At 37.8% G+C, this 27,845-nt stretch overlaps 1 protein-coding gene across 1 annotated transcript; it reads right to left on the bottom strand.

The window, feature by feature from the left end:
• Positions 1-324: 324 nt before the first annotated feature.
• LOC119081207 (casein kinase I-like) lies at positions 325-12,519 on the bottom strand. Its single transcript, XM_037189925.1, has 7 exons — positions 12,434-12,519; positions 3,081-3,156; positions 2,845-3,016; positions 1,978-2,246; positions 1,827-1,923; positions 653-873; positions 325-591 (listed from the first exon to the last, which is right to left on the bottom strand). The coding sequence occupies exons 2-7, from the start codon at positions 3,129-3,131 to the stop codon at positions 325-327; spliced, it is 1,077 nt and encodes a 358-aa protein (XP_037045820.1). The 5' UTR covers positions 3,132-3,156; positions 12,434-12,519.
• Between the last annotated feature and the right edge of the window lie 15,326 nt (positions 12,520-27,845).

Raw genomic sequence — 27,845 nt, forward strand, 5'->3', positions numbered from 1 at the left:
ATACCTTCAGATGGCCTAAAGGTCAGGTGAAGGCTGTTTATTCACCTTGCGATAGTGAATACCTTCAGCTGGCCTTGCGATAGTAAACACCTTCACCTGGCCTTAAGGCCCGGATAAATAAGGACTTTTGGTAATAATAAGATGGTAGGTTGGTCCTTATAACATCGCATGGTCCACCATCTTACCAGTTCGAGTTCCAGAACTTCAGGATTACGAGGAATTTTTCTATTTTTTTGGGTTTTTTTGGCTTTTGGCGATTATAGGTAATAGTAATGCAACTTCTGCATTAATGCATCAATGTAGTGAGTGGCGAAAAAAATCGCATTAAAACAAGAACGAAATTTTAGAAAATTTTATTGATTCAATTGATGGTAAATCTTCTGCGACCGCCTCTAGCTTTTCTTCGGTTGTTAGCCATTCAAATACTATTCGTTCACTACGATTTTGATTATTGTACAAAGCATCGTCGAAAGCTTTGTACAAAGAATCGTATTCGGGCAATCGTTTTCGATATGCTGATTCCATAACACTGTCGTAAAATTCTGTGCATGGCTGAATTACGGCCGAATGTTTGATTTCTTTACAGAGACTCTGTTCCAGAAAACAAAGTTATTTGCATAAAATTTATATTCAAAATGACCGAGTCACTCACTTCACCGATTGTACGTTGTTTGGATTCCATTATCTCTTTGCGATCAATGAGATTCCTCCAGGGAAGTTCCACGTCCGCTAACACTAGCATTGTGTAAAACAGTGACTGGAGATCATCGTATTCAGCTGGTGATTCTCCCATATGTACTGCGATCGACATAAAATAGGGATTGCCTCGATTGGGACGGTTCCTTAGTGCTCTTAGGTCACATTGATTAAAATCTACGGTAAATAATATTGAGTCTTTATGCTCGTCAGAAGTGTCGATGCATAATTTGATGTGCAATAAACTATGTTCGAGCAAAATATACAAAATGAGGATTCCTCATTGAGGAACGACCATTGCTCCTCGAACAAGTTCAATTCGCTCGTTATCAAATATCACGTCCGTACACCATTCCTAACTGATTGTCGGTATAAACTTATCATAGTTAATGTTGTTGTTCTAAACTTAATGTTTTTGGTCTAAACTTATCGTTCGTCTAGCTAACATAACTAACTTATCGTTGGTTTAAACTTATCGTAGATCGAAACTTATCGTTTGTCTAAACTTAACGTTTGTCTAAACTTATCGTTGGTTTAAACTTATCGTTGATCTAAACTTATCGTTAGTCTAAACTTATCGTTTGTCTAAACTTAACGTTTGTCTAAACTTATCGTTGGTTTAAACTTATCGTTGATCTAAACTTATCGTTAGTCTAAACTTATCGTTTGTCTAAACTTAACGTTTGTCTAAACTTATCGTTGGTTTAAACTTATCGTTGATCTAAACTTATCGTTAGTCTAAACTTAACGTTTGTCTAAACTTATCGTTGGTTTAAACTTATCGTTGGTTTAAACTTATCGTTGATCTAAACTTATCGTTGATCTAAACTTATCGTTTGTCTAAACTTAACGTTTGTCTAAACTTATCGTTGGTTTAAACTTATCGTTGATCTAAACTTATCGTTGATCTAAACTTATCGTTGGTCCGAGCATTGGTCTAAACTTATCGTTGATCTAAACTTTACGTTGGTCTAACCTTTACGTAATATTTTAAGGTTTTCATGAGTTTTCAGAATTGAAATAGTGACGGACCAATCTATCGATAATTACGTATTTATGTGATTTAGTAGTCTAGACCTTATACACCTTATTAAAGCTCCGTTGCTATAATATAAAGTCTATTATCATACCCGACAAAAATACGTTTGCGCCTCTTATTAGGACATTTTCCGGCTTGATATCTTCATTGATAACACCCTTGCTGTGCATGTATTTGCTTGTTCGAACCTGAAATTAAATTCGATATAACTAATCGTAAATATCTTATAATAATCCATTTACCAAATCTTTAAACAAAATCAGGATGGAATCCTCTGAAAAGGGACCGACCTTCTTGTGCAGTGATTGAAGATCAGTGTCGAGCAACGTCATTGCAATCGTTTTGAAGTTGAGAAAGTTGCCAGTGTGGTAGATGAAAGGAATTCCGAATTTCTCGCACTGCTTGTGTACAGTTGCGTTCATTTTTTCAAAGCAGTTATATTCACGGGCAAAGTATTCACTCGAATCGTTCATAAACTTAATCGCAACCGGCGTACCGTCGGCAAGTACACCTGGAATGATTACATGACCAAGGCAAAGCCATTACGGGAATAAATAATAATCTGACTGAACAACACACTATAACTACTTTAATAGTTCCACTGTTTACGGTTCTGCTCTTTAAGACCCTTTGTTAAGCAAAATATTTTACTACTTTAGTGACAAACGCAATACAATCTATAATGCAGAAACTAGCTGGAATGAAATACCAGTTTTCTAAAAGCGCCGGTAATCCATGCGAAATATGGTCGCCTATACGACAATCACTCATTTCGGAACACGGCAAACTAGACTTCAGACACCGATCTAGCAAGATTGACACTGAGGAGTGATGAGATTTTAGGAACTGGCCCGTAGAGACGTTCATCTTTCCATAAATACAAAATAGAGTCGAAAAAACCTGATCATCCTTGAGTTTTAGCGTTGGGAGGAAGATGGACCCTTGAAGATTGATAAGATTTTAGAAACAAAAATGAAAAAAGTTCTAAATCGAGCAGGGTAACATATGAACCCAGACTATATTGCGTTTTTCCATTATCGGAACATAGACAGACTATTGAAAAATGGTTTTCCCCTTCGAAAAAGATTTTTTTTAGTAATATAACCAACCTGGAAGTACGAACGAAATGGTTCCAGCTCCAAGGAAAGAATCGGAAGTCAACGTAACACTTCCGCCGATGCCACCTTTCACACCGACAAGGTCTTTTAGTTCTGCTCTGATTTCATTTGAGAGAAATTTAGTTACTGGATCTTTTTCTACTGCAAACTTGCTGTTGCTGGTCTAAAAGAAACAACATTTTTTAGTAAATGAGCGGGTAAGTTTGATGTGCGCGCTGTAAAAATACCACAAATGCAAGTAAATGAATGCCGATCAGTTTCTGAATTACGGTTGCCATAGCCTAGTCCGATGAACAACTTTACCTGTAATAACAAACAAGCAAACGCAGGATCGGTCAATTTTCCGAAAGTCCGAAATAAAGGACTTTTGACTTCAATTCAAACTTGGTACTTAATGATCTTTTTACTGAAATAAATTTTTGTTTGCGCACAATTCCCAGAATTTCAGCCTAGTTATGAATTACAGGTCCCTCATCAAATCATCCACTCCTGAATATGTTTACTTTACTATGTCGTGGCAATACATCGTGGGTAGCATTAGATTGGATATACATAATAAAGACAATACAACACCGTCACAAGCTTCGCCCAGCTGACTGAATGGCGTTGAACTTACAGGTAATAGATTGTAAAAATTGTTCTCGTTACTCTAGCAAAAATCAGCGATGGCACTGCCGTCGAGTCGGTATTTTGAGATACGAAATTTAAAACACAAATACCAGGCGCGCAGAGTTCTATTTTGGTCGTATGGGGCAAAATTTTGGTAAACAAAAGAAATAAAACGAGCCATCAAAACAGTCGGAGCGTTTGCTGCGACTGAGCCCCGTACAAACCCGTATATCTATTGCGTACGTGACCCTAGTGCGTCTGTCACCCTACTTTGACCGTAAGCCTATGCGCCGGTTAAAGTAGTTAAAGTAAAATTATTATGTAATGTGTACATCTTAGAAATTGCGCATAGCGCAATTACGAAGCCCCGTACGACGTTCCTTTCAAATAAAACAAAAATTTCAAATAGCCCTAAAATCTTAATTTATTGAGTATAAATACACATAGGGCCTAGTATCGGCCTCAGTCCGAGGATCCAATTTTTTTTTTCAACTACATTCTATTCGGCCTTTGATTACCTTCCAAATGAAACAAAAAATACGGAAAACGGATGAAATTTGCTCGAGTTATATGTAAAATACACATAGGGCCCTAGTAGCGGCCTTAGTCCAAGGACCCAAATTTAATTTTTTTTGAACAACATTCTATTCAATGTTCGATTATCTTTCAAATGAAACAAAAATTACGAAAAACGGATGAAATTTACTCGAGTTGTATGTAGAATACGCATAGGGCCCTAGTAGCGGCCTTAGTCCGAGGACCCAAATTTATTTTTTTTTTCAACAACATTCTATTCGGCCTTTGATTACCTTCCAAATGACACACAAATTACGAAAAACGAATGAAATTTACTCGAGTTCAATGTAAAATACACATAGGGCCCTAGTAGTGGCCTTAGTCCAAGGACCCAAATTTAATTTTTTTTGAACAACATTCTATTCGGCCTTTGATTACCTTCCAAATGAAACAAAAATTACGAAAAACGGATGAAATTTGCTCGAGTTATATGTAAAATACACATAGGGCCCTAGTAGCGGCCTTAGTCCAAGGACCCAAATTTAATTTTTTTTGAACAACATTCTATTCAATGTTCGATTATCTTTCAAATGAAACAAAAATTACGAAAAACGGATGAAATTTACTCGAGTTGTATGTAGAATACGCATAGGGCCCTAGTAGCGGCCTTAGTCCGAGGACCCAAATTTATTTTTTTTTTCAACAACATTCTATTCGGCCTTTGATTACCTTCCAAATGACACACAAATTACGAAAAACGAATGAAATTTACTCGAGTTCAATGTAAAATACACATAGGGCCCTAGTAGTGGCCTTAGTCCAAGGACCCAAATTTAATTTTTTTTGAACAACATTCTATTCGGCCTTTGATTACCTTCCAAATGAAACAAAAATTACGAAAAACGGATGAAATTTGCTCGAGTTATATGTAAAATACACATAGGGCCCTAGTAGCGGCCTTAGTCCAAGGACCCAAATTTAATTTTTTTTGAACAACATTCTATTCGGCCTTTGATTACCTTCCAAATGAAACAAAAATTACGAAAAACGGATGAAATTTGCTCGAGTTATATGTAAAATACGCATAGGGCCCTAGTAGCGGCCTTAGTCCGAGAACCCAAATTTAATTTTTTTTTCAACAACATTCTATTCGGTGTTCGATTATCTTTCAAATGAAACAAAAATTACGAAAAACGGATGAAATTTACTCGAGTTGTATGTAGAATACGCATAGGGCCCTAGTAGCGGCCTTAGTCCGAGGACCCAAATTTAATTTTTTTTCAACAACATTCTATTCGGCCTTTGATTACCTTCCAAATGACACAAAAATTACGAAAAACGAATGAAATTTACTTGAGTTCTATGTAAAATACACATAGGGCCCTAGTAGATTTTCACTTCTAAGGCCCTAACTCACGGTCCACACACCCGATTTAAAACGAGCCATCAGAACAGTCGGAGCGTTTGCTGCGACTGAGCCCCGTACAAACCCGTATATCTATTGCGTACGTGACCCTAGTGCGTCTGTCACCCTACTTTGACCGTAAGCCTATGCGCCGGTTAAAGTAGTTAAAGTAAAATTATTATGTAATGTGTACATCTTAGAAATTGCGCATAGCGCAATTACGAAGCCCCGTACGACGTTCCTTTCAAATAAAACAAAAATTTCAAATAGCCCTAAAATTTTAATTTATTGAGTATAAATACACATAGGGCCTAGTATCGGCCTCAGTCCGAGGATCCAATTTTTTTTTTTCAACTACATTCTATTCGGCCTTTGATTACCTTCCAAATGAAACAAAAAATACGAAAAACGGATGAAATTTGCTCGAGTTATATGTAAAATACACATAGGGCCCTAGTAGCGGCCTTAGTCCGAGGACCCAAATTTAATTTTTTTTCAACAACATTCTATTCGGCCTTTGATTACCTTCCAAATGAAACAAAAATTACGAAAAACGGATGAAATTTGCTCGAGTTATATGTAAAATACACATAGGGCCCTAGCAGCGGCCTTAGTCCAAGGACCCAATTTTTTTTTTTTTTCAACAACATTCTATTCGGTGTTCGATTATCTTTCAAATGAAACAAAAATTACGAAAAACGGATGAAATTTACTCGAGTTGTATGTAAAATACGCATAGGGCCCTAGTAGCGGCCTTAGTCCGAGGACCCAAATTTAATTTTTTTTCAACAACATTCTATTCGGCCTTTGATTACCTTCCAAATGAAACAAAAATTACGAAAAACGGATGAAATTTGATCGAGTTATATGTAAAATACACATATGGCCCTAGTAGCGGCCTTAGTCCGAGGACCCAAATTTAATTTTTTTTCAACAACATTCTATTCGGCCTTTGATTACCTTTCAAATGAAACAAAAATTACGAAAAACGGATGAAATTTGCTCGAGTTGTATGTAAAATACGCATAGGGCCCTAGTAGCGGCCTTAGTCCGAGGACCCAAATTTAATTTTTTTTCAACAACATTCTATTCGGCCTTTGATTACCTTCCAAATGAAACAAAAATTACGAAAAACGGATGAAATTTGATCGAGTTATATGTAAAATACACATAGGGCCCTAGTAGCGGCCTTAGTCCGAGGACCCAAATTTAATTTTTTTTCAACAACATTCTATTCGGCCTTTGATTACCTTCCAAATGAAACAAAAATTACGAAAAACGGATGAAATTTGATCGAGTTATATGTAAAATACACATAGGGCCCTAGTAGCGGCCTTAGTCCGAGGACCCAAATTTAATTTTTTTTCAACAACATTCTATTCGGCCTTTGATTACCTTTCAAATGAAACAAAAATTACGAAAAACGGATGAAATTTACTCGAGTTGTATGTAAAATACGCATAGGGCCCTAGTAGCGGCCTTAGTCCGAGGACCCAAATTTAATTTTTTTTCAACAACATTCTATTCGGCCTTTGATTACCTTCCAAATGAAACAAAAATTACGAAAAACGGATGAAATTTGATCGAGTTATATGTAAAATACACATAGGGCCCTAGTAGCGGCCTTAGTCCGAGGACCCAAATTTAATTTTTTTTCAACAACATTCTATTCGGCCTTTGATTACCTTCCAAATGAAACAAAAATTACGAAAAACGGTTGAAATTTGCTCGAGTTATATGTAAAATACACATAGGGCCCTAGTAGCGGCCTTAGTCCAAGGACCCAAATTTAATTTTTTTTCAACAACATTCTATTCGGCCTTTGATTACCTTCCAAATGAAACAAAAATTACGAAAAACGGATGAAATTTACTTGAGTTCTATGTAAAATACACATAGGGCCCTAGTAGCATTTCACTTCTAAGGCCCTAACTCACGGTCCACTCACCCGATTTAAAAAAACTTTTTTTCCTGGATTGGTATTGACAATACCTATCATTTGCCGTGTCATTTACATTTCCATCGTTTATTTTGCCATAAATATCACCAAAAGACCTTAAATCACTTAGGTGGCCCTAACTCACGAAGGGCCGACCCGAATATGCCCATCTTCGAACTTAGCCTCACTATTTTGACTATCTTTCAGGGAAAAAAAAATTTTTTGAAATCGGATTTGATTTACTCAAGATATCGACGTGACGGACAGACGGACAGACGGACAGACGGCCCAAATTTTTATTGCGGATTCGTCATCTATGAACATAGGCAAACACTTTGCCCTTACCGTCTGCTTCGAATTCCATCAATTACACACGGCATCGTAATCCTATAAGCCCCTTCGTACTTCGTACGGGGCTAAAAACCGTATGGGGCAACGTATGGGGCGACATGAAGTCGTATGGGGCATCTGCCCAATTCGCCCATAGGAAGTCGGCGCGCCTGACAAATACATTTATGAGGAAAACATTTTCGATCCATGAAAACTTTGTTCGTACGAAATGACAGAAGACCGATGCCTACAGCGTCATTCATTGACGGTTCTGGGAAGTAGTGTTCAAATCCACAATCTATACGTAAACCAAACGATCCGTTTAATCAAATGTTTTTAGCCCTGTACGAAGTACTGGGGGCTTATAAGATTAATATGCCGTTGGTAACACGTCGAATTGGAAGCAGACAGTAAGGGCAAAGCATTTGGTTATGTTCATAGATGACGAATCCGCAATAAAAACGAGCCATCAGAACAGTCGGAGCGTTTGCTGCGACTGAGCCCCGTACAAACCCGTATATCTATTGCGTACGTGACCCTAGTGCGTCTGTCACCCTACTTTGACCGTAAGCCTATTGCGCCGGTTAATGTAGTTAAAGTAAAATTATTATGTAATATGTACATCTTACAAATTGCGCATAGCGCAATTACGAAGCCCCGTACGACGTTCCTTTCAAATGAAACAAAAATTTCACATCGCCCTAAAATTTTATTTTTTTGAAGGGCCTAGTATCGGCCTCAGTCCGAGGACCCTAATTTAAAATTTTTTTCAACAACATTCTATTCGGCCTTTGATTACCTCCCAAATGAAACAAAAATTACGAAAAACGGATGAAATTTGCTCGAGTTGTATGTAAAATACACATAGGGCCCTAGTAGTGGCCTTAGTCCAAGGACCCAAATTTAATTTTTTTACAACAACATTCTATTCGGCCTTTGATTACCTTCCAAATGAAACAAAAATTACGAAAAACGAATGAAATTTGCTCGAGTTATATGTAAAATACACATAGGGCCCTAGTATCGGCCTCAGTCCGAGGACCCAAATTTAATTTTTTTTCAACTACATTCTATTCGGCCTTTGATTACCTCCCAAATGAAACAAAAATTACGAAAAACGGATGAAATTTGCTCGAGTTATATGTAAAATACACATAGGGCCCTAGTAGTGGCCTAAGTCCAAGGACCCAAATTTAATTTTTTTTCAACAACATTCTATTCGGCATTCGATTACCTTCCAAATCAAACAAAAATTACGAAAAACGAATGAAATTTACTCGAGTTCTATGTAAAATACACATAGGGCCCTAGTAGCATTTCACTTCTAAGGCCCTAACTCACGGTCCACTCAACCGATTTTAAAAAACTTGTTTTTCCTGGATTGGTATTGACAATACCTATCATTTGCCGTGTCATTTACATTTCCATCGTTTATTTTGCCATAAATATCACCAAAAGACCTTAAATCACTTAGGTGGCCCTAACTCACGAAGGGCCGACCCGAATATGCCCATCTTCGAACTTAGCCTCACTATTTCGACTATCTTTCAGGGAAATTTTTTTTTTTGAAATCGGATTTGATTTACTCAAGATATCGACGTGACGGACAGACGGACAGACGGACAGACGGACAGACGGCCCAAATTTTTATTGCGGATTCGTCATCTATGAACATAGGCAAACACTTTGCCCTTACCGTCTGCTTCGAATTCCATCAATTACACACGGCATCGTAATCCTATAAGCCCCTTCGTACTTCGTACGGGGCTAAAAACCGTATGGGGCAACGTATGGGGCGACATGAAGTCGTATGGGGCATCTGCCCAATTCGCCCATAGGAAGTCGGCGCGCCTGACAAATACATTTATGAGGAAAACATTTTCGATCCATGAAAACTTTGTTCGTACGAAATGACAGAAGACCGATGCCTACAGCGTCATTCATTGACGGTTCTGGGAAGTAGTGTTCAAATCCACAATCTATACGTAAACCAAACGATCCGTTTAATCAAATGTTTTTAGCCCTGTACGAAGTACTGGGGGCTTATAAGATTAATATGCCGTTGGTAACACGTCGAATTGGAAGCAGACAGTAAGGGCAAAGCATTTGGTTATGTTCATAGATGACGAATCCGCAATAAAAACGAGCCATCAGAACAGTCGGAGCGTTTGCTGCGACTGAGCCCCGTACAAACCCGTATATCTATTGCGTACGTGACCCTAGTGCGTCTGTCACCCTACTTTGACCGTAAGCCTATTGCGCCGGTTAATGTAGTTAAAGTAAAATTATTATGTAATATGTACATCTTACAAATTGCGCATAGCGCAATTACGAAGCCCCGTACGACGTTCCTTTCAAATGAAACAAAAATTTCACATCGCCCTAAAATTTTATTTTTTTGAAGGGCCTAGTATCGGCCTCAGTCCGAGGACCCTAATTTAAAATTTTTTTCAACAACATTCTATTCGGCCTTTGATTACCTCCCAAATGAAACAAAAATTACGAAAAACGGATGAAATTTGCTCGAGTTGTATGTAAAATACACATAGGGCCCTAGTAGTGGCCTTAGTCCAAGGACCCAAATTTAATTTTTTTACAACAACATTCTATTCGGCCTTTGATTACCTTCCAAATGAAACAAAAATTACGAAAAACGAATGAAATTTGCTCGAGTTATATGTAAAATACACATAGGGCCCTAGTATCGGCCTCAGTCCGAGGACCCAAATTTAATTTTTTTTCAACTACATTCTATTCGGCCTTTGATTACCTCCCAAATGAAACAAAAATTACGAAAAACGGATGAAATTTGCTCGAGTTATATGTAAAATACACATAGGGCCCTAGTAGTGGCCTAAGTCCAAGGACCCAAATTTAATTTTTTTTCAACAACATTCTATTCGGCATTCGATTACCTTCCAAATCAAACAAAAATTACGAAAAACGAATGAAATTTACTCGAGTTCTATGTAAAATACACATAGGGCCCTAGTAGCATTTCACTTCTAAGGCCCTAACTCACGGTCCACTCAACCGATTTTAAAAAACTTGTTTTTCCTGGATTGGTATTGACAATACCTATCATTTGCCGTGTCATTTACATTTCCATCGTTTATTTTGCCATAAATATCACCAAAAGACCTTAAATCACTTAGGTGGCCCTAACTCACGAAGGGCCGACCCGAATATGCCCATCTTCGAACTTAGCCTCACTATTTCGACTATCTTTCAGGGAAATTTTTTTTTTTGAAATCGGATTTGATTTACTCAAGATATCGACGTGACAGACGGACAGACGGACAGACGGGCAGACAAAATTTTTATTGCAGATTCGTCATCTATGAACATAGGCAAACACTTTGCCCTTACCGTCTGCTTCGAATTCCATCAATTACACACGGCATCGTAATCCTATAAGCCCCTTTGTACTTCGTACGGGGTTAAAAACGTCCGTCCGTCCGTGCGTGACCCCTCTAGCTTGAGCAAATCACAACCTTTTTTCAAAATTCTTTTTTTCCCCGATTGGTATCGACAAAAGTAAGGTCAAGTTCGAAAATGGGTATAGTAGGGTCGGCCCTTCCAGAGCTAGAGCCCTATAGGTGTTTTTCAGTCTTTCGACGATATCTACCGAAATACGCACGCAATAGCTGCTTGTGATATATCAAATGAAAGGTATTGACGAGTAGAACAAAGTTGCTGAACATTGTTTTTGTGTAGGATGCAACGCGAGCTTGTTGGGAGGGCTCAAAGGTCGTTACTCGGCCCTAAGTGTTTTTTCCACATAAATCGAGTAAATCTCATCCGATTTTGCCAGATTTAGTTTTTTATGGAAGGTAATTGAATACCGAAAAGAACGTGTCGAAAAAAGTTTCAAATTTGGTCCCTTGGACTAAGGCCGCTACTCGGCCCTAAGTGTTTTTTGCACGTAAATCGAGTAAATCTCATCCGATTTTGCTAGTTTTTGTTTCATTTGAGAGATAATTGAATGCCGAATGGAATGATGGCGAAAAAAGTTTCAAATTTGGGCCCTTGCACTAAGGCCGCTACTCGGCCCTAAGTGCTCTTTGCACATAAATCGAGTAAATCTCAACCGATTTTGCTAGTTTTTGTTTCATTTGAGAGGTAATTGAATACCCAATGGAAAGTTGGCAAAAAATTTTGGGTTTCTAAAATAATGTCGTAAATTGTTGGTTTTATTTGAGAGGTACTTCGTACGGGCTTTCGTAATTGCGCTATGCGCAATTTTAAAAATGAACACTTTCAGTAAATTTGACCATGCCCAACTTGACTTGCATTTTGGTAACAGACGCATTAGAGGGTTGTAGACGTATTAGGGTTGCGGGCGTATTACGGCTACGGACGTATTATGGTTACGGACGAAATAGGATTACGGGTCGTACGGGGCTAAGTCGCAGCAAACGCTCCGACTGTTCTGATGCCTTGTTTTGAATAGAATCACATGTGTTGCGGTTGAATTTCGGACAATTAAATGTGAAGTCTTAACATAAACACTGCGTTATTGAGTTGATTTTCCATGATATGGTTTTTCGTTGTGTTTGTTGGATTAATATAAGCACTAGATTGAAGATGTCGATACATTGGAAGCTACAGCCAAGGACAGTCAAAAAAGTGTATTTTTAAGATTTTCGTGTTTATCGATTTCAGCTGTTTTAACAATGGCAAAACAGCTGAAATCGATGAAACACGTATAGAATAAAAATGCACTTTTTTGACTGTCCCAGGCTGTAGTTATCTTTAATAATCAAAAAAATAATTTTCACTTTAAAAAATGTGTTAAATTGATGTGTTTACACTATAAACGTTATTCTTAAACTAAGGTGGATAGAAGTCAACTCAGGTAGTCGAACAATACAAAAAGACAACTTTTCGGTGCTTCCGTAACAAATTGAGCAAACATTTGGAATGTGGTTTTATAACCGTTGATGGTGGCGTGCTTAAGGTATGCGATGTAGTAGCTGACGTTCAGAAGAACCTGACCAGCTACATTATTTATCAGTTTTGGAAAATAATTACAAATAAAAGTACGCAAATTAACGGTCTAATTAATCTTTAGAGCCTAAAGATTAATTTTGTCACGAAAATAATGTGATTATTATGTTTGCTTACTCATTTGATAAAATGAAACCAGTGCACCATCTCAGTACAAAATTGCACATTTCTTAAGAAAATCGTAAGATCGATGGTCTAATTTAAGGTTTTTGTTGACAAAAGAATTATCAATAGACAAAACGTTTTGGTGTTTTGAGGTAGTAAATAGTTCGACAATTAATATTATTAACATAAATAGCGTCTAAAAGTTAATATTTGATTAACTACACGGTGGTCAAAACATTGCATCCAAAATATGCCATGTTTGTGTAGTTGACCGCACCAAATTCCAACGGTCAGCTACTACCTCACTTACCTTATATTCAAAACGAATTTGAATGAACGAAATTACTGAAAAATGTTAATCAGTCAGTCGTATACATGGAAAGGTAGGTGTTATTGGCCATTAATCCGCTGGAAATAATATTACAAAAGACTATTGGTACCCGAGGTTGTAGAGTTAGGCCAACTCTTCAAATTTTTCATTTTTCATCGTAACGGGTAACAGTAATATAGCGTCGGACGATCTTAGTCAGAGGAAGTTTTGAGAGTACACTGGAGAAGTAGTGCTGTAGCTTGTGTGTTGTGTGGAGTGTTTAGAGCGCGCATTCAATATAAGCAGCATGATGTAATATGATAAACACATTATTATTTTCTAAGTGCTTCCTAAGGAGAAATATTGTGTCCTTGCTGCTGTTAAACAATAACTTATATTTTTTCAAATTTCTCATAGAAATATAACTCTACTATTTGTAACATCCAAAAATGGTCACGATCGTAGTTAAATTATTTAACTCACTTCCCACATATCATGTGGAATGTGTTGTTTCGGCTGCGACGCAGCGGCTGCGATATTGACGTTTGTTTATTTTTAGACCCATACGAAGTACTGGGGTCTTATAGGTTTACGCATACGTTTGTAACACGTCGAATTGGACTCCCTGAGTAAGGGGAAACCTATTGTGGTTGTCTAGAGATGCCAAATCCGCGGAAAAAAAATGTCCGTCCGTCTGTCTGTCTGTCCGTTCTCTAACTTGAGTAAAACACACCCGATTTCTAAAATTCTTTTTTTCACGTTTAGTAATGTCAAAAGAAAGGCTAAGTTCGAAGATGGGCGATTTCGGGTCGACCCCTCCCGAGCTGGGGTCCAATAAGTGCTTTACGGTTTTTCGAATATATCTCCGGACATTTAAACGTTACACTTGTAAGAGATAGATCAAATGAAAGGTATTTACAATACCGATCGACAAAAAAAAGTTTATGTAAATTGGATGACCGACTCGTGAGTTAGACCCCTTGGTGTAAACTAGGTACAGGGCGGCAAGACGTTTTTGATTGTAGGTTGGCCACATTTGAACGGATTTCGTCTTGTTGTCTATTCAGATTGGATGCCGTTTTTTTGATTGCTATAATTTCCAAGATGCTTAATTTATGTCCGTTCTTTTCTTTGTGAATTATCTTGACTTGACTCCATCTAGGTTTGTGTCCTGTTTGAATCCCATGTTCACTCAATCCTGTGTGTGTTTGGTCATTTGTGGTGATGTGGTAGTCATGCTGATGCATTCGTTTCCCAACTTTTTGAGATGTTAAATTAAGCATCTTGGAAAGTATAGCAATCAAAAAAACGGCATCCAATCTGAATAGACAACAAGACAGCCAGTACCTTCCTGTTGCTTACAGTAACATCATCTAATGTTCTTAAAGATAATCCGGAAGAGACCAGTCGATGTAAAAATCTTCCAAAAAAATCCTGTCATGTAAACCCTCTGAAAGGGAAAAAAGGGGAAAAAATCAGCTGTGATAATGTGTCAATGAACCTACAATGTTGATAGTAAACAAATGGCAAGTGTAACGTAAAATTACTCTGACGAAATTCCAATCAGAATTCATTATTAATTTAAGGTAAAATTGTTCTAATTCCCGTGTGATATTAATTGTAAGAAAATTTGATTGTGTTTCGAGCCATTGATAATGCTTACGATGTGTAGGCGAAATATTTGGCAATAAAATCAACCAAAATCGATTCGAGACAAAACAAAGAATCAACCTTTTTAGTGTGCACATAAATTTTCCATTGGACTTTTTTATATGTGCCTAGATTAGAGGTGAGCGGGCTGCCCGAAAGTGGCCAAAAACCCCGCCCGACCCGAACCCGTACCCGATTGACTTTTACCGTGCTGTTCAAAAGGGTTTGCAAAACAAGTCTGGGATCACCATTCACAGGCTTCCTCAGTTGCTTCGTAAGGGATTTATCAGTATTTTAATATGGTGAAATTTTTACTTTTAGCTACTATTGCTTCTTCAGCAAGACAGAGTCCAACGGAAGAAACCGAAGATAGACCAATAATAAGAAACGTGGGATCGGAGGATATGCCCGACATAACTGTTGATGAAGTCAAGGCCGCAGTAGCCGAGATGAAAAACAAAAAGTCTCCCGGAGAAGATGGTGTTCCAGTGGAAGCCATTAAACTAGGTGGAGACTCCTTATTAAAGGCAATCACGGCTTTGTTTAATCAATGTCTCCAATGGGAAGAAGTACCAGAAGCCTGGGAAAATGCGGTAATTACATTGCTGCATAAAAAAGGAGACATAACAAAGCTGGAAAATTACCGACCCATAAGCCTATTGTCAACACTCTACAAGTTGTTTATGAAAATCATTACGAAGAGGAACACTAACAAGTTCGACTTCTACCAACCTGTTGAACAAGCTGCTTTCAGATCTGGTTTCAGCACAAACGACCATTTGCAGGTGATGAGAACGCTTACGTTTTTTTAAGGTTATGTCGTCTATGGATGAAATCGTCGTGGTTCGGGTTGTCAAAGTTCGCGTTTACACTTATTTGGAACCAACCTATACGCCTTATCAAGAATCCCGTGTTTCACAAACGGGAAAGTGACACAAATTCTTACAAGAGCGTTGACTCGAGAGAAATTTGTAAAGTTTCGTTCATTGATGGTAATAACGTAAATTCAGTTTTTTGTGTTTTTAATTAAATTTTATTAGTGAAGATAATTTGGCAACACTGATACGAGCGCAAATTGTTTATGCACCAACCTTCTACTGGATTTGTAATTCTTTAGTCTTTAATCATCACTCGTTGCGATTAGTCAAATAAACTTTCATACTTGAACATTTGAACTCAGTCTCTTATTATTTCGTTCACCGTTGGTTCGTCGTTGGCCTTCTAATTTCACACTACTGACGACGACGTTGGCTTAACAAGCGAGAGAGAAGCAAAGCTGCAGAAAATATTCGACAAGTGGAAGAATATCCTCGAAGATTATGGGTTATAAGTTAGTGATTCAAAGACTGATTGACCCACAGACACCATCGCCCGACGTAACGACATCATTTTACAATTTATTTCACTTACTTCCCTGTACCAATCCATTTATCTGGATCAAGTTGCATTTTTTCGGAGACGGAGCAGCTTTTCTTGTCGCCTTTGATAGTCTTGATGTGATCTATTTTATTTAACTTCATCTACGTGTCTTATCGTCTACCGTTTCCGCGTAACAGCATGTAACATTCTTCCAAAAGGGAAATTTTTGAACTTTGTAATTTTGCCGGAACATTTTCGAACTGTCAAGTTATAGAACCCTGTTGCTTTGATCGATTAATTGTGGAGGTCAATTCAATTAATAACGAAGGTCTTAGTTAGGTGTACACAGACGTACCTGGCTGACGTAATACCGACAGGTATATTAAGTCTCCTTCTGAATTATTTAATCAATAACAATGGTTAGGTGCACACAGGTCTATTTTGTCCACTTACTATCGACAGATATAGCAAGTCTGTCATTCATCTAATGATTGAAGACTGGCGAAGCGGGACAGTTACAGTCACTAGCGATTCGTTTACATTCACTCGCGGTACATTTAGTCACTGGGGATTCGCTTACATTCACTGGGGTGCAGTTACAGTCACTGGTGACTTGTTTAGAGCCACTGGGGATTCCTTTACATTCACTGGCGGTACAGTTACAGTCACTAGCGATTCCTTTACATTCACTGGCGGTACATTTAGTCACTGGGGATTCGTTTACATTTATGGTGACTTCAGGCAAACCTTGCCCATTGTTCTTCGCGGCAAACGAGTAGATATTATTGAGGCCTCCATAATATCCACTCCCTTATGGAAGCATTTCCAGAATATCACACTCACACAAAACATTCGAAGTGCCGGTCGAAATGCACACAGCAAATGGCTTCTCAACTTGGGCAGTGGATAAACACCGCAAACTCCTGGTCTTGCCGAAAATATCGAAGAAATTCCAGCCAACATGGTAATAAATGGAGAAGACATAGTGGAGTGCAGACATTCGTAATCTGTCCGTTGATGAATTGTCTCAACGAGTTATACTGGCCTCACATTGGTTCACATTGGCCTTAAACCACCGGATCATGCATAAGCTGGATGGGGAATTTGTGACGTATTACAGCGCTGACGAACTGATTTCTGAAAGCAACTCAGACATAGACGGATTGTACCCTGTAGAGTTCCTCAACGTCCAAACACCGTCTGGCCTACCTCCAAATCGGCTGAAATTAAAGGTCGGAACCGTTGTTATGTTTTAATGAGAAATCTTTATAAACAGAAAGGTCTCTGCAACGCGACCAGGCTGATAGTTCGTAACACGGCTGGGTATTACGCCAAGTGAGTCGACACTACCATTCAAAATGAAACGCCGCCAGTTCCCGCTTATTCTAGCCTTTGCCATGACCATTCTGACAACCGTTTGATTGCATCGACATTGCTGTAGCGTCTCTTTCACCGCATTTGTCATCGACAAATGTAAACGCAACGTTGTTATCGACATACTTAAAGCCAACATGACCAGCTTCGTTTGTTGATGATGTACCTGACAAAGCAACAAGTTTAGCTGTCGCTAGAATCTAGATTTCGCTGAACTCTATTACTTACCTTCTTCAGTGTTTCAACGCAGATTTTTTTGGTAAAATTTTTGTTGTTTCCAGTCAATTTTTTTTTTTGGTAAAAATTATTTGGCAGATGATGAGAAAAACTAAGCCAGCTTGTTTGAACTAAAATTGGGTGTAAAATTTAATTTTTGCGTAACGAAGCTGAAAGCGTCAACTCTAGCGACATCATTCACCAGTCAAAAAAAACCCTTAAAGGGTAAATGTGACGCAAGTCCTTTATCTTACTTACAAAATAACTGATATCGCTGAGGGTGACGCATTGTGCTTCGTACGCAAAAGTCCTATCAACAAAAAATTGACTCAAAAAGTTTGTGAAAGAAAGTTTTACAAAAAGAAATTTGCGTCACAAGTGGCAGATGATTCAGCTTTCTTCCGTGTAAATTCTTTCAGTACATTTTTTAACCATTTTTCTAACAATATTTTCCTCAACATATTCTACTCCCTATTCCCTATTCTCCCAAAACTCTAAGACATTGCCGAAGAAACCAACCTTCCATCTGCCACAAGTCCCGAGATAAGTCTAAAAACTGATAGTGACCAAATTTTTACAGTTTTCGTACATACTGCCCTATTCTACTCCCAAACCTCTGAGACTTTGCCGAAGAAACCAACCTTCCATCTGCCACAGTTCCCGAGATAAGTCTAAAAATTGATAGTGCCCAAATTTTTCCACTTTTTGCGCATACTCGCCTATTCTACTCCCAAAACTCTAAGACTTTGCCGAAGAAACCAACCTTCCATCTGCCACAAGTCCCGAGATAAGTCTAAAAACTGATAGTGACCAAATTTTTCCACTTTTTGCGCATACTCGCCTATTCTACTCCCAAAACTCTAAGGCTTTGCCGAAGAAACCAACCTTCCATCTGCCACAAGTCCCGAGATAACTCTAAAAACTGATAGTGACCAAATTTTTACAGTTTTCGTACATACTGCAATATTCTACTCCCAAACCTCTGAGACTTTGCCGAAGAAACCAACGTTCCATCTGCCACAGTTCCCGAGATAAGTCTAAAAACTGATAGTGCCCAAATTTTTCCACTTTTTGCGCATACTCGCCTATTCTACTCCCAAAACTCTAAGACTTTGCCGAAGAAACCAACCTTCCATCTGCCACAGTTCCCGAGATAAGTCTAAAAACTGTTAGTGACCAAATTTTTCCCGCTGCCCAACATACACCGAAAGTGACTAATTTTTTCCAGCTGCCCAACCATACCACACAATATCCAACAAGAAACACATCCCAAAACAACACACATGACCATCCATTTAATGCACCAAAATATACAACACACACCCGCACACACACACACATACAAATTGGCTTTTATATGGGATTTGTATGGAGACTTTGGGGAGCTCCAGCTCCCAAGATATGGGTTTTTTCCAACTTTTGAAAATTCTTATTTTTGGGCCATTATTAGCCTATAGCCAAAATTTCAGGAAAATCTATAGAAACGTTTAGGAGTTGCTGGATCCACTTTTCAATAGGAACTAACTAAGTAACTAACTAACGTAGGCGATTTTCATTATATGAAAATTCGAGATTTTGCTTATTTTCATACAAAAATCAATATTTCGAAGTTCAATATCTAGGCTAATTTTGAAGCTGTAGTAACGTGTGATACAGTTTGTTCATTTCATTTTTACACAGTTTCTAAAGATTGTCGATATGTCAGAGTTTTTAATGTACCCAGTCAACTAAGTTCTTCCCAAATTGCGCAATATTTGAATTCGCGATAGAAATTTTAAATTTTGCCCCAAAAATTCATAATTTGGGAAGAACTTAATTGACTGGGTACATTTAAAACTCTGACATATCTAAAACTGTGTAAAAATGACATGAACAAACTGTAGCTCGTTGAACTCGTATTGATGCCCAGATTCCAAATATCTAAGTTTGGGGGAGTTGGAGTTAAGAGGGAGAACTAAAAAAGTTGCTGTAAATATGCTCCGCCGTCCTCAAAAATTTTTTGTTAAAACAGTTTTAGACCCGTACGAAGTACTGGGGTCTTATAGGTTTACGCATACGTTTGTAACACGTCGAATTGGACTCCCTGAGTAAGGGGAAACCTATTGTGGTTGTCTAGAGATGCCAAATCCGCGAAAAAAAATGTCCGTCTGTCCGTCTGTCTGTCTGTCCGTCTGTCCGTCTGTCTGTCTGCACGATAACTTGAGTAAAACGCATCCGATTTTGAAAATTCTTTTTTTTCCCGTTTGGTAATGTCAAAAGACAGGCTAAGTTCGAAGATGAGTGATTTTGGATCGACCACTCGACCCGAGCTGTGGCCCAATAAGTGCTTTACGGTTTTTCGAAGATATCTCCGGACATTTAAACGTTAAACTTGTAAGTGATACGTCAAATAAAAGGTATTTACAATACCGATCGACAAAAAAAAAAGTTTATGGAAATCGGATGAACGACTCGTGAGTTAGACCCCTTGGTGTGGAACAGGCACAGGGCGGCAAGCAGTTTTTGCTTGTAGGTCGGCCACATTTGAACATATTTCGTCTGTTTTAGCTTTATTAGATAGGTATTGACCGTACCAATCAGGGAAAAAAATGAAATTATGTTCTCCGGAGCGTGAGCTAGGTCTCTTGGAGTGAGCTCTTATCTGGCTACTCGGAAGTACAGTGAACGTGGTGTATTTTGACAATATCTCGAGTAAATTTTGACCGAATTTCATGAATTTTTTTTTTGTTTGAAAGGTATTAACGAATGTAAAGCGTCGGTAAAATTTCCGGTCTCCTAACAAAATGGCTGCCGGTGGCCATATTGGATATTAATAAAAGTGATATATCTTGGGCAAAATGGTACTTAGAGAGTTTCTGTTAACATGGAAATAAAGTGTTAAGTGTGAGGGGTTTCAGGGATTCCATATATGGAAATCTATATATACCTATATACAGCTATATTGAGCTATATACAGGCATATAGAGCTATATAATAGCATATTCCTCTGTGAAATGTTTATTTACAGTGAAATATAGGTAAATATAGCGGTATATAGCTGTTTAAATAGGAATTTATGAAATTTGACTTCGTACGGGGCTGTCTATATTGCCTCCGGCAATTTAATTGTATATGATAACAAGGCAAAGAGTGGATAATGTAAGTGATTTAAAAGGAAGAATAGTTTTTCAGCAGAGAAGAAAATGAAGTAAGAGAAATGAAGAGTTTCACATTAAAGGCTTTTGATACGAATAGGTGTTTCGTACGGGTCGGCGTTAGCTATGTTTGGTAGTGGACTTGCGTCACGCCCGCTTACTAACGTGCGGGCATGATTTTAGAAATTGTACTTCATAGACTGCGTCACACTTTTCTCGAAGAGATTTTTGTTGCGATATCAGTCGCAGTAGAAGTGCTTTTTAGAACGAAATTCGAAAGTTTGACGAAAATCGAAAATTTGACGAAAATCGAAAATTTGACGAAAATTTAAACAAAATCGAAAAGTGCTTTTTGCACGTAAATCGAGTAAATATCAACCGATTTTGCTAGTTTTTGTTTCATTTGAGAGGTAATTGAATACCCAATGGAAAGTTGGCAAAAAATTTTGGGTTTCTAAAATAATGTCGTAAATTGTTGGTTTTATTTGAAAGGTACTTCGTACGGGCTTTCGTAATTGCGCTATGCGCAATTTTAAAAATGAACACTTTCAGTAAAGACCATGCCCAACTTGACTTGCATTTTGGTAACAGACGCATTAGAGGGTTGTAGACGTATTAGGATTCCGGGACGAAATCGCTATTTCCTCCTGTGTGTCCCCAGGATTTTTCTATGTTCATGCTTGATGCTGAAGTGCAAGGTTGTGTTGTTGCACAAGTTCTCCTAATGTAGTGATGACAAAATCAATAATTCTTAACCGGTCTGATCAACCGTATTACCCAAATATTCGGTTTAATTGCGTAAATACTTAATATGAACCGTCCCATTTGTTCCAAGTCAATAACCACCCAATAATTCATCATTCATCACCACTGACGAATCAAATTCTGTTCATGGGCGTTCAGTGATTGAACGATATTGCTACACAGCAGAGCTTTTGATACTTTCAAGTTTCACCCGTTCAACTTACGGCATGAATTCCAAGATACTACCGACAATAGTACTTCTGTCGATGAAGGTTTGTTGTCAGCAATATGTTGATAGCAAACAACTAATCAATCAATTGAATGCTATTTTCCGTTTCGATCAAATCATTTTTTTCATCGGCTCATCAATTGATATTGATCTCAACCATTGGTTTCCAATGTCGTTACCACCGAGCTCTGGAGCCGACTTGGAGCATTTAACATCTCAGACGGTTTTCATTTTTGACGACCTCTCTTATATCAGTGATAGCATTAACGACATTAGGAAACAGTCAACATTCCAGGAGAAATTCAGCAAAAATACGTTTCTGGTTGTCGTTGTCGACCGTATAAAATTTCAAAAAAGGTCGCAATTATGGACTCAGGTTAAAATCATTCGCGAGCTTGACATCAATGTGAAAATTGGCGTGTTTTTCGATTGTAATATCACTGATTTGAATACAGTAGAGCAAATATTGCGTTGGAGTGGAAGTGCTGGTATTGTGAACATTTTCAGTGCATTTCACTTGAGTGTAGAGAATGGTGTCCCTTCGTTCAACGTCTTCAAGTACAATCCGTTTGGAACGTTTGTGTTGCTAAATGTGACAGGAAGTGAGTCAGTTCAAGACTATTTTCTCGACAAAATGCCAAACTTTCGCAAAACTGCATTTGTATGGACGATGGATGAACAAAAATGGAAACGTAACGAGCATTTTTGGAACGCTGTCCTTTTCGTATTCAATGCAACAATGTCGCATACAGTCAACAATTCCTTTATGAATGAAAGTATGGTGACACTGCCATACACTTTATCATGGGCCGATAATGAATTTTTGTATCCACATAAACAGCTTATTAAGAAAATTATCATTCCTCATGCCCAGCCGTATTCTGATTTCATCGTTTATTTACAAAATGGAACGTGGACGCTTCTTTTGGTTTACGCTTTTATTATCATTACATTGTCATCGGCTTTCTTAATGGCTTCTGGTTTTATAAATAAGAAGAAAGTTTCGCTTGTCCAATGCGTGGTGGATGTCGTAAATCTCTTAATGAACGATAACGCAACCATCAAATATCGAAGTCTTTATGGCGCAGATGCTTTCGTCATTGTATCGTTAACCTTTACGGGGCTAATTGTGATGAATGGCATTCTGTCGCTCTTCCAAAGTTACCTTACGTCACCGATTTACCAGCCCCAAACAATCAACTCACTTAAGGATCTGTACATGTCCGCAATTCCGTCGTTAATTGTCAATACTTCGACCACTTTCGTAACAGAACTGGAATTACAAACTGAGTATGGTGGATGGAATGACAAAGTTCAACGTGTCAATTACCTGTTATTACTTGATGAAATGAAGCGATTTAACAATTCAATTGCATTTTTCAATACACTAACTTTTGCGGCAGACTCCGATTTTGTAGACACATTTTTTGAAGCGCAGAAACGTTTAGGAATTAAAGCGTATCAATTGTTAAACGGAACGCCTTTGCATAAGATATTGCAATCATATAAAGTCTGTTCAGATTTTCCGTTTAACGAGCAAATAAACGAAATAATTCACCGTTTGAATGCTGCAGGCCTGATTTATTGGTGGCACAATGAACGAAATAATCGATACGTCAACTACCTGGAAAAGATCAGTCATGAAAAAAGCAATCCGAACACGAGTGAATTCACTGTGCCGACCATTATTTGGTGTGGTTGGATTATAAGTGTACTTGTGTTTGTTTGCGAACTAATTTGGAATAAAGTCAGACCCATGGTCCAGTCTAAGATCAAGTTATGCAAATCCAAATGTTCAAGGATAAATCTTCGTCATAAGTACACATTTGCAGTGGAATATCTTCGCGTTTTAGGAAAGTCGAAATTCTTCAAGAATGTTAAGCGCGGCGGAAGGGGTGGAAACGATAACAAATAGTAAATTCGTAAAAGACCACCGTTTTTATTGGTACATTTTAGTGACTGAAATTTTTGTAGCACTGCTCCTAGCACGAACACTCATTTGCCCATTGGGACATTCACAAATTACGCACGCACTTAAGGGGGTAGGGGGGGTTCGACAAGAGCGTACGCTTCTAATAAATATGGGCTAAATGTGACCCTTTTAGGCGTACGAGGGGGAGGGGGGGGGTCTAAAATTCCTGGTTTGGTGCGTGCGTAATTTGTGAATGGCCCCCAACGTCAAAAAGCCTCCAAATTTTAAAATATGTATGTGTGTACGATTGCATGTGTTGTATGTTTTCATTCATACCAAGAAATGATTGTCTTTACAAAAAATACGAGGCCTATTTGCATTAGCCTCCGAATATTTCTTGTGTTCGTGTTAGGAACTGGAACAGTGCTTTGGTTGTATGTAAATCGGTGTTGAATGCTTTATTTGGCGCACGTGGATGTGTATTGTAACACTTGTGCCTGCGGACTCGTATGATGGGCCTGTTAGATATCTTTTAGCATTGCTCTTTAGGAACAAGCACGAACACTCGAATGACAAACGTCATTTCGGTGGACCCTAGTGATATGAGCTACAGCTTATAATTGTGTGCATCGTGCATTTTAACTCTCACATACAACAAATACTGATGGCTCCACAGTAGAAACAGAAAGCCTTCTATGATGTGGTAGGTCCCCAGGATTTTTCTATGTTCGTGCTTGTTCAATTCTTTATTCATTTAAAGTCGGCTTAATACAAGTGGACTATTAGTATTAATTGTACAATAGAAAAGTTAAGTTTACGTTAACAAAATAAAAATTTTGAGTCAAAATTAGAAAAAATAAGAAACAAACAAGAAACAGATTATCGCAGAAAGCTCGTCGATAGAGGTAGAAATAGTTGATGTTAGGCTGGCACGATCATAGTTGAACGAATGAACCAAAAGTTGAGTCAGGTAGACGAAGCAGAGCGGTACGAAACTGAGCGTGTGGCAGAGTCGGATCGACAGTATTACAACCATAATATTGTCACGAACGTCACTGTTCGGGTTGATTACAAGCAAGTTCGTTCTTTCAGCTTCTTCTATCAGTTTGGAAATCATTTTTGTTGTCACAGATAATCTTTTGCTGAGGTTTAGGCCTTCTTTTAAAATCGAGTACATTGAAAACACTAATAGTCTGGTGCGAGTTGTCCTTTCGCTCATATTGAATGTAAAAAGCGATTTTATGGGTGATTATCGTAGGTGGGTCGGGCACGAGCTCGAATCGCAATGTTGCCAAGCTGGGATCGACCTGGTTTGGGTTAGGGAGCCGCCGTCAGCTAAAACTTCTTTCGGCTCTATAAAATTGAATTTTGATCAGAATTGAGTGGAAAAAATCTTGTGTTCTTGAACGTTTCTGCATACGAGAAAAATATAAGTGCTTGAAAAAATATGCAGGTGGCGCTGTAATTCAAAATGGCGCCCATCAATACAAAAAAATGTGCAAATCTGGAAAATCCGAGAAATGCTTTTTTTAAAGTAATTAATGTTTTTTTATTTTTAGCATAAAATAGACACCATTCGGAATAATTTCGCCTATGGAACCATGTCAAAAATATTTCATTTTATATTTTTGAATAAATTTTCAAAAATCAAAATTTCATAGAGCGAAAAGAAGTGTTAAGCAACGTCGGCCCCCTAGACCAAACCAGGCCGATCCCAGCTTGGCAGCATCGCGACTTGAGTTACTGGTCGATCCATCTACGATAATCAACCATAATATCGCTTTTTACATTCAATATGAGCGAAACGGCTTTTTGGACAACTCGCACTTGACTATAACTGCAGATGAACGAACCATAATATTTTCAAGAACATTTCAAAGCTTCTGTATGTTGTCGATTAATCAGTTCTATTCGCTATGAATTATACTACGAAAATAAATCCATTATTATAAATATTCGAGTTGTTTATTGTACTATTGCCACTAAATTCCACTAATATTGTGTCTGGTGTGACGAATGCTTATCCAACTCTTCATCTTTATCTACACTATGAATAAATAATTGTTAAAACACGAGCGGAAAAAAATTGATGAAAAGAATTATTTTCATTTATTTATTTTAATGTCATTCAAAAACAATAGATGTCACTTCGTACGGGGCTAAAGAGATAGAGTACAGATTGCATGACGTTCATAATGATGAAAACATACAATCAGTGTTGTCGCATTGATAATCAGAGCAGAGTTGTTATCGCATAAGTAATTGTATTCCAACAAAACCCAGAAAAAAGTGCAAACGCAGTTGTACATGTAACGTACGACAATTGTATGTGCATGTTTGTACCGAAGTTTTGAAAATGTGATTTCGTCGTAAATACTAAACATTTTGTAATGAAACTTTGGGCACCGAAAGATCTAATGTGGATTCATCATTCTCAACTTTAATATCAAAAAAATATTTCGTCGTTAAGAAATGACAGAAAATGACAAAAATTTTACCAAAAAGTCTGCGTCGCAAAGTGACAGATGTTCAGGAACAGACCAGCAAGAAAATTTATCTGCCACTTTGCGACGCAGATTTTTTTGGTAAAATTTTGGTTGTTTCCAGTCAAATTTTTTTTGGTAAAAATTATTTGGCAGATGATGAGAAAAACTAAGCCAGCTTGTTTGACCTAGTTGGGTGTAAAATTTAATTTTTGCGTAACGAAGCTGAAAGCGTCAACTCTAGCGATATGATTAATTTTAGAAATTGTACTTCATAGACTGCGTCACACTTTTCTCGAAGAGATTTTTGTTGGAATATCAGTCGTTTTAGAAGTGCTTTTTAGAACAAAATTCGAAAATTTGACAAAATAATGAATATTTGACGAAATTCGAAAATTTGACGAAATTCGAAAATTTGAAGAAATTCGAAAATTTGAAGAAATTCGAAAATTTGACGAAAATCGAAAATTTAACGAAAATCGAAAATTTGACAGAAATTGATATTCGAAAATTTGACGAAAATCGAAAATTTGACGAAAATCGAAAATAAATTCGAAAATTTGACGAAATTTGAAAATTTGACCAAAATTGGACGAAATTCGAAAATTTGACGAAAAAAGTAACTCTCTATCTGCCACCATTCAAGAAATACCTCTAAAAACATAATTGAGCCCACATCAAAAACTAGAGGGCTTTAATCTGCAGCGAAAGGAGTGGAAAATGTTAAATCGGTTCCGTTCGGGTCACGGCTGCTCGGCTTGTAGAGAGAGATGTTCTATCTACTATAATAAAACACCGAGATGTTCTTCTGACCGAAGTCAGGAATGGAATGAATTGTATTTCGAATGAACTCTGTACATAAAGGGAATGCAAAGGCAACATGATGCAAATCAATTCAATGCCAATCTTTGATGAATGCATATTGTGGAATCACCACAGTACGCAATAGACAAACAGATTCGTATGGGGACTGTTCTGATTGCACTTTTGTAGGTATTTTGTAAGAAGCGAACCAAGGACTTTTACCTTTATCGAAAAAATTGGAAACTTTTAGATTGCGTTGTCATCAGCAAAAAAGGTAAAACATAATTCGAATACTTGTAGGACTAAGCTTGAGGAAAATTATTTTAGAATTCAACTCTTACGAAACAGCTGATGCGGCCATCAGCCTGGCAAGTGAATCTGAAGGCGGAATAATAGATGGAGAATCGACAAGGCTGGAACAACCGTTAATTAGCAGCACCACAGGTGAGTCGTTGTTACCTTTTTCAAGTATAATTTACATAACCAATCGTAACTAATCCTTTGATCATCAGTAGACCACCTTGAAGCTGGGATCGGTCATGCACCAATGTTAAATGAAGACAATTATGTTGGTGGAGCACCCTCACTATTAACACAGAACGTTGAAGATGGCATGATGAGTGAGTCATTTTTCCAATTTTTTTTTTAATTTTTATTCTCATAAGCGATCGTAACTAATCCTTTGATGATCAGTAGACATCCTTGAAGCTGGGTTAGCATTAGACCATTGTGTTGGAGAAGCAGCGGAATCTGCAGACGTTATCACCGACACAAACGTTCCGCCTCAAATTGAATTTTTAAATTTTATTACACGGGCTCAGAAAAAATGTGACATTTACATTCGGAGTCCGTTTACTCCGAAA

Source organism: Bradysia coprophila, unplaced genomic scaffold, assembly GCF_014529535.1.
Source record: "Bradysia coprophila strain Holo2 unplaced genomic scaffold, BU_Bcop_v1 contig_356, whole genome shotgun sequence".
In the NCBI taxonomy this organism is placed as follows: domain Eukaryota; kingdom Metazoa; phylum Arthropoda; class Insecta; order Diptera; family Sciaridae; genus Bradysia; species Bradysia coprophila.

Bases quoted from the DNA above. Each gene is read 5' to 3' on its own strand.
- LOC119081207 (XM_037189925.1), bottom strand. From the start codon at position 3,131: ATGGCAACCGTAATTCAGAAACTGATCGGCATTCATTTACTTGCATTT. The intron at 3,017-3,080 runs GTATTTTTACAG...TGTTTCTTTTAG, and splicing joins TTCATTTACTTGCATTTGTG to ACCAGCAACAGCAAGTTTGC. The intron at 592-652 runs GTGAGTGACTCG...TTTCTGGAACAG, and splicing joins AACAACGTACAATCGGTGAA to AGTCTCTGTAAAGAAATCAA.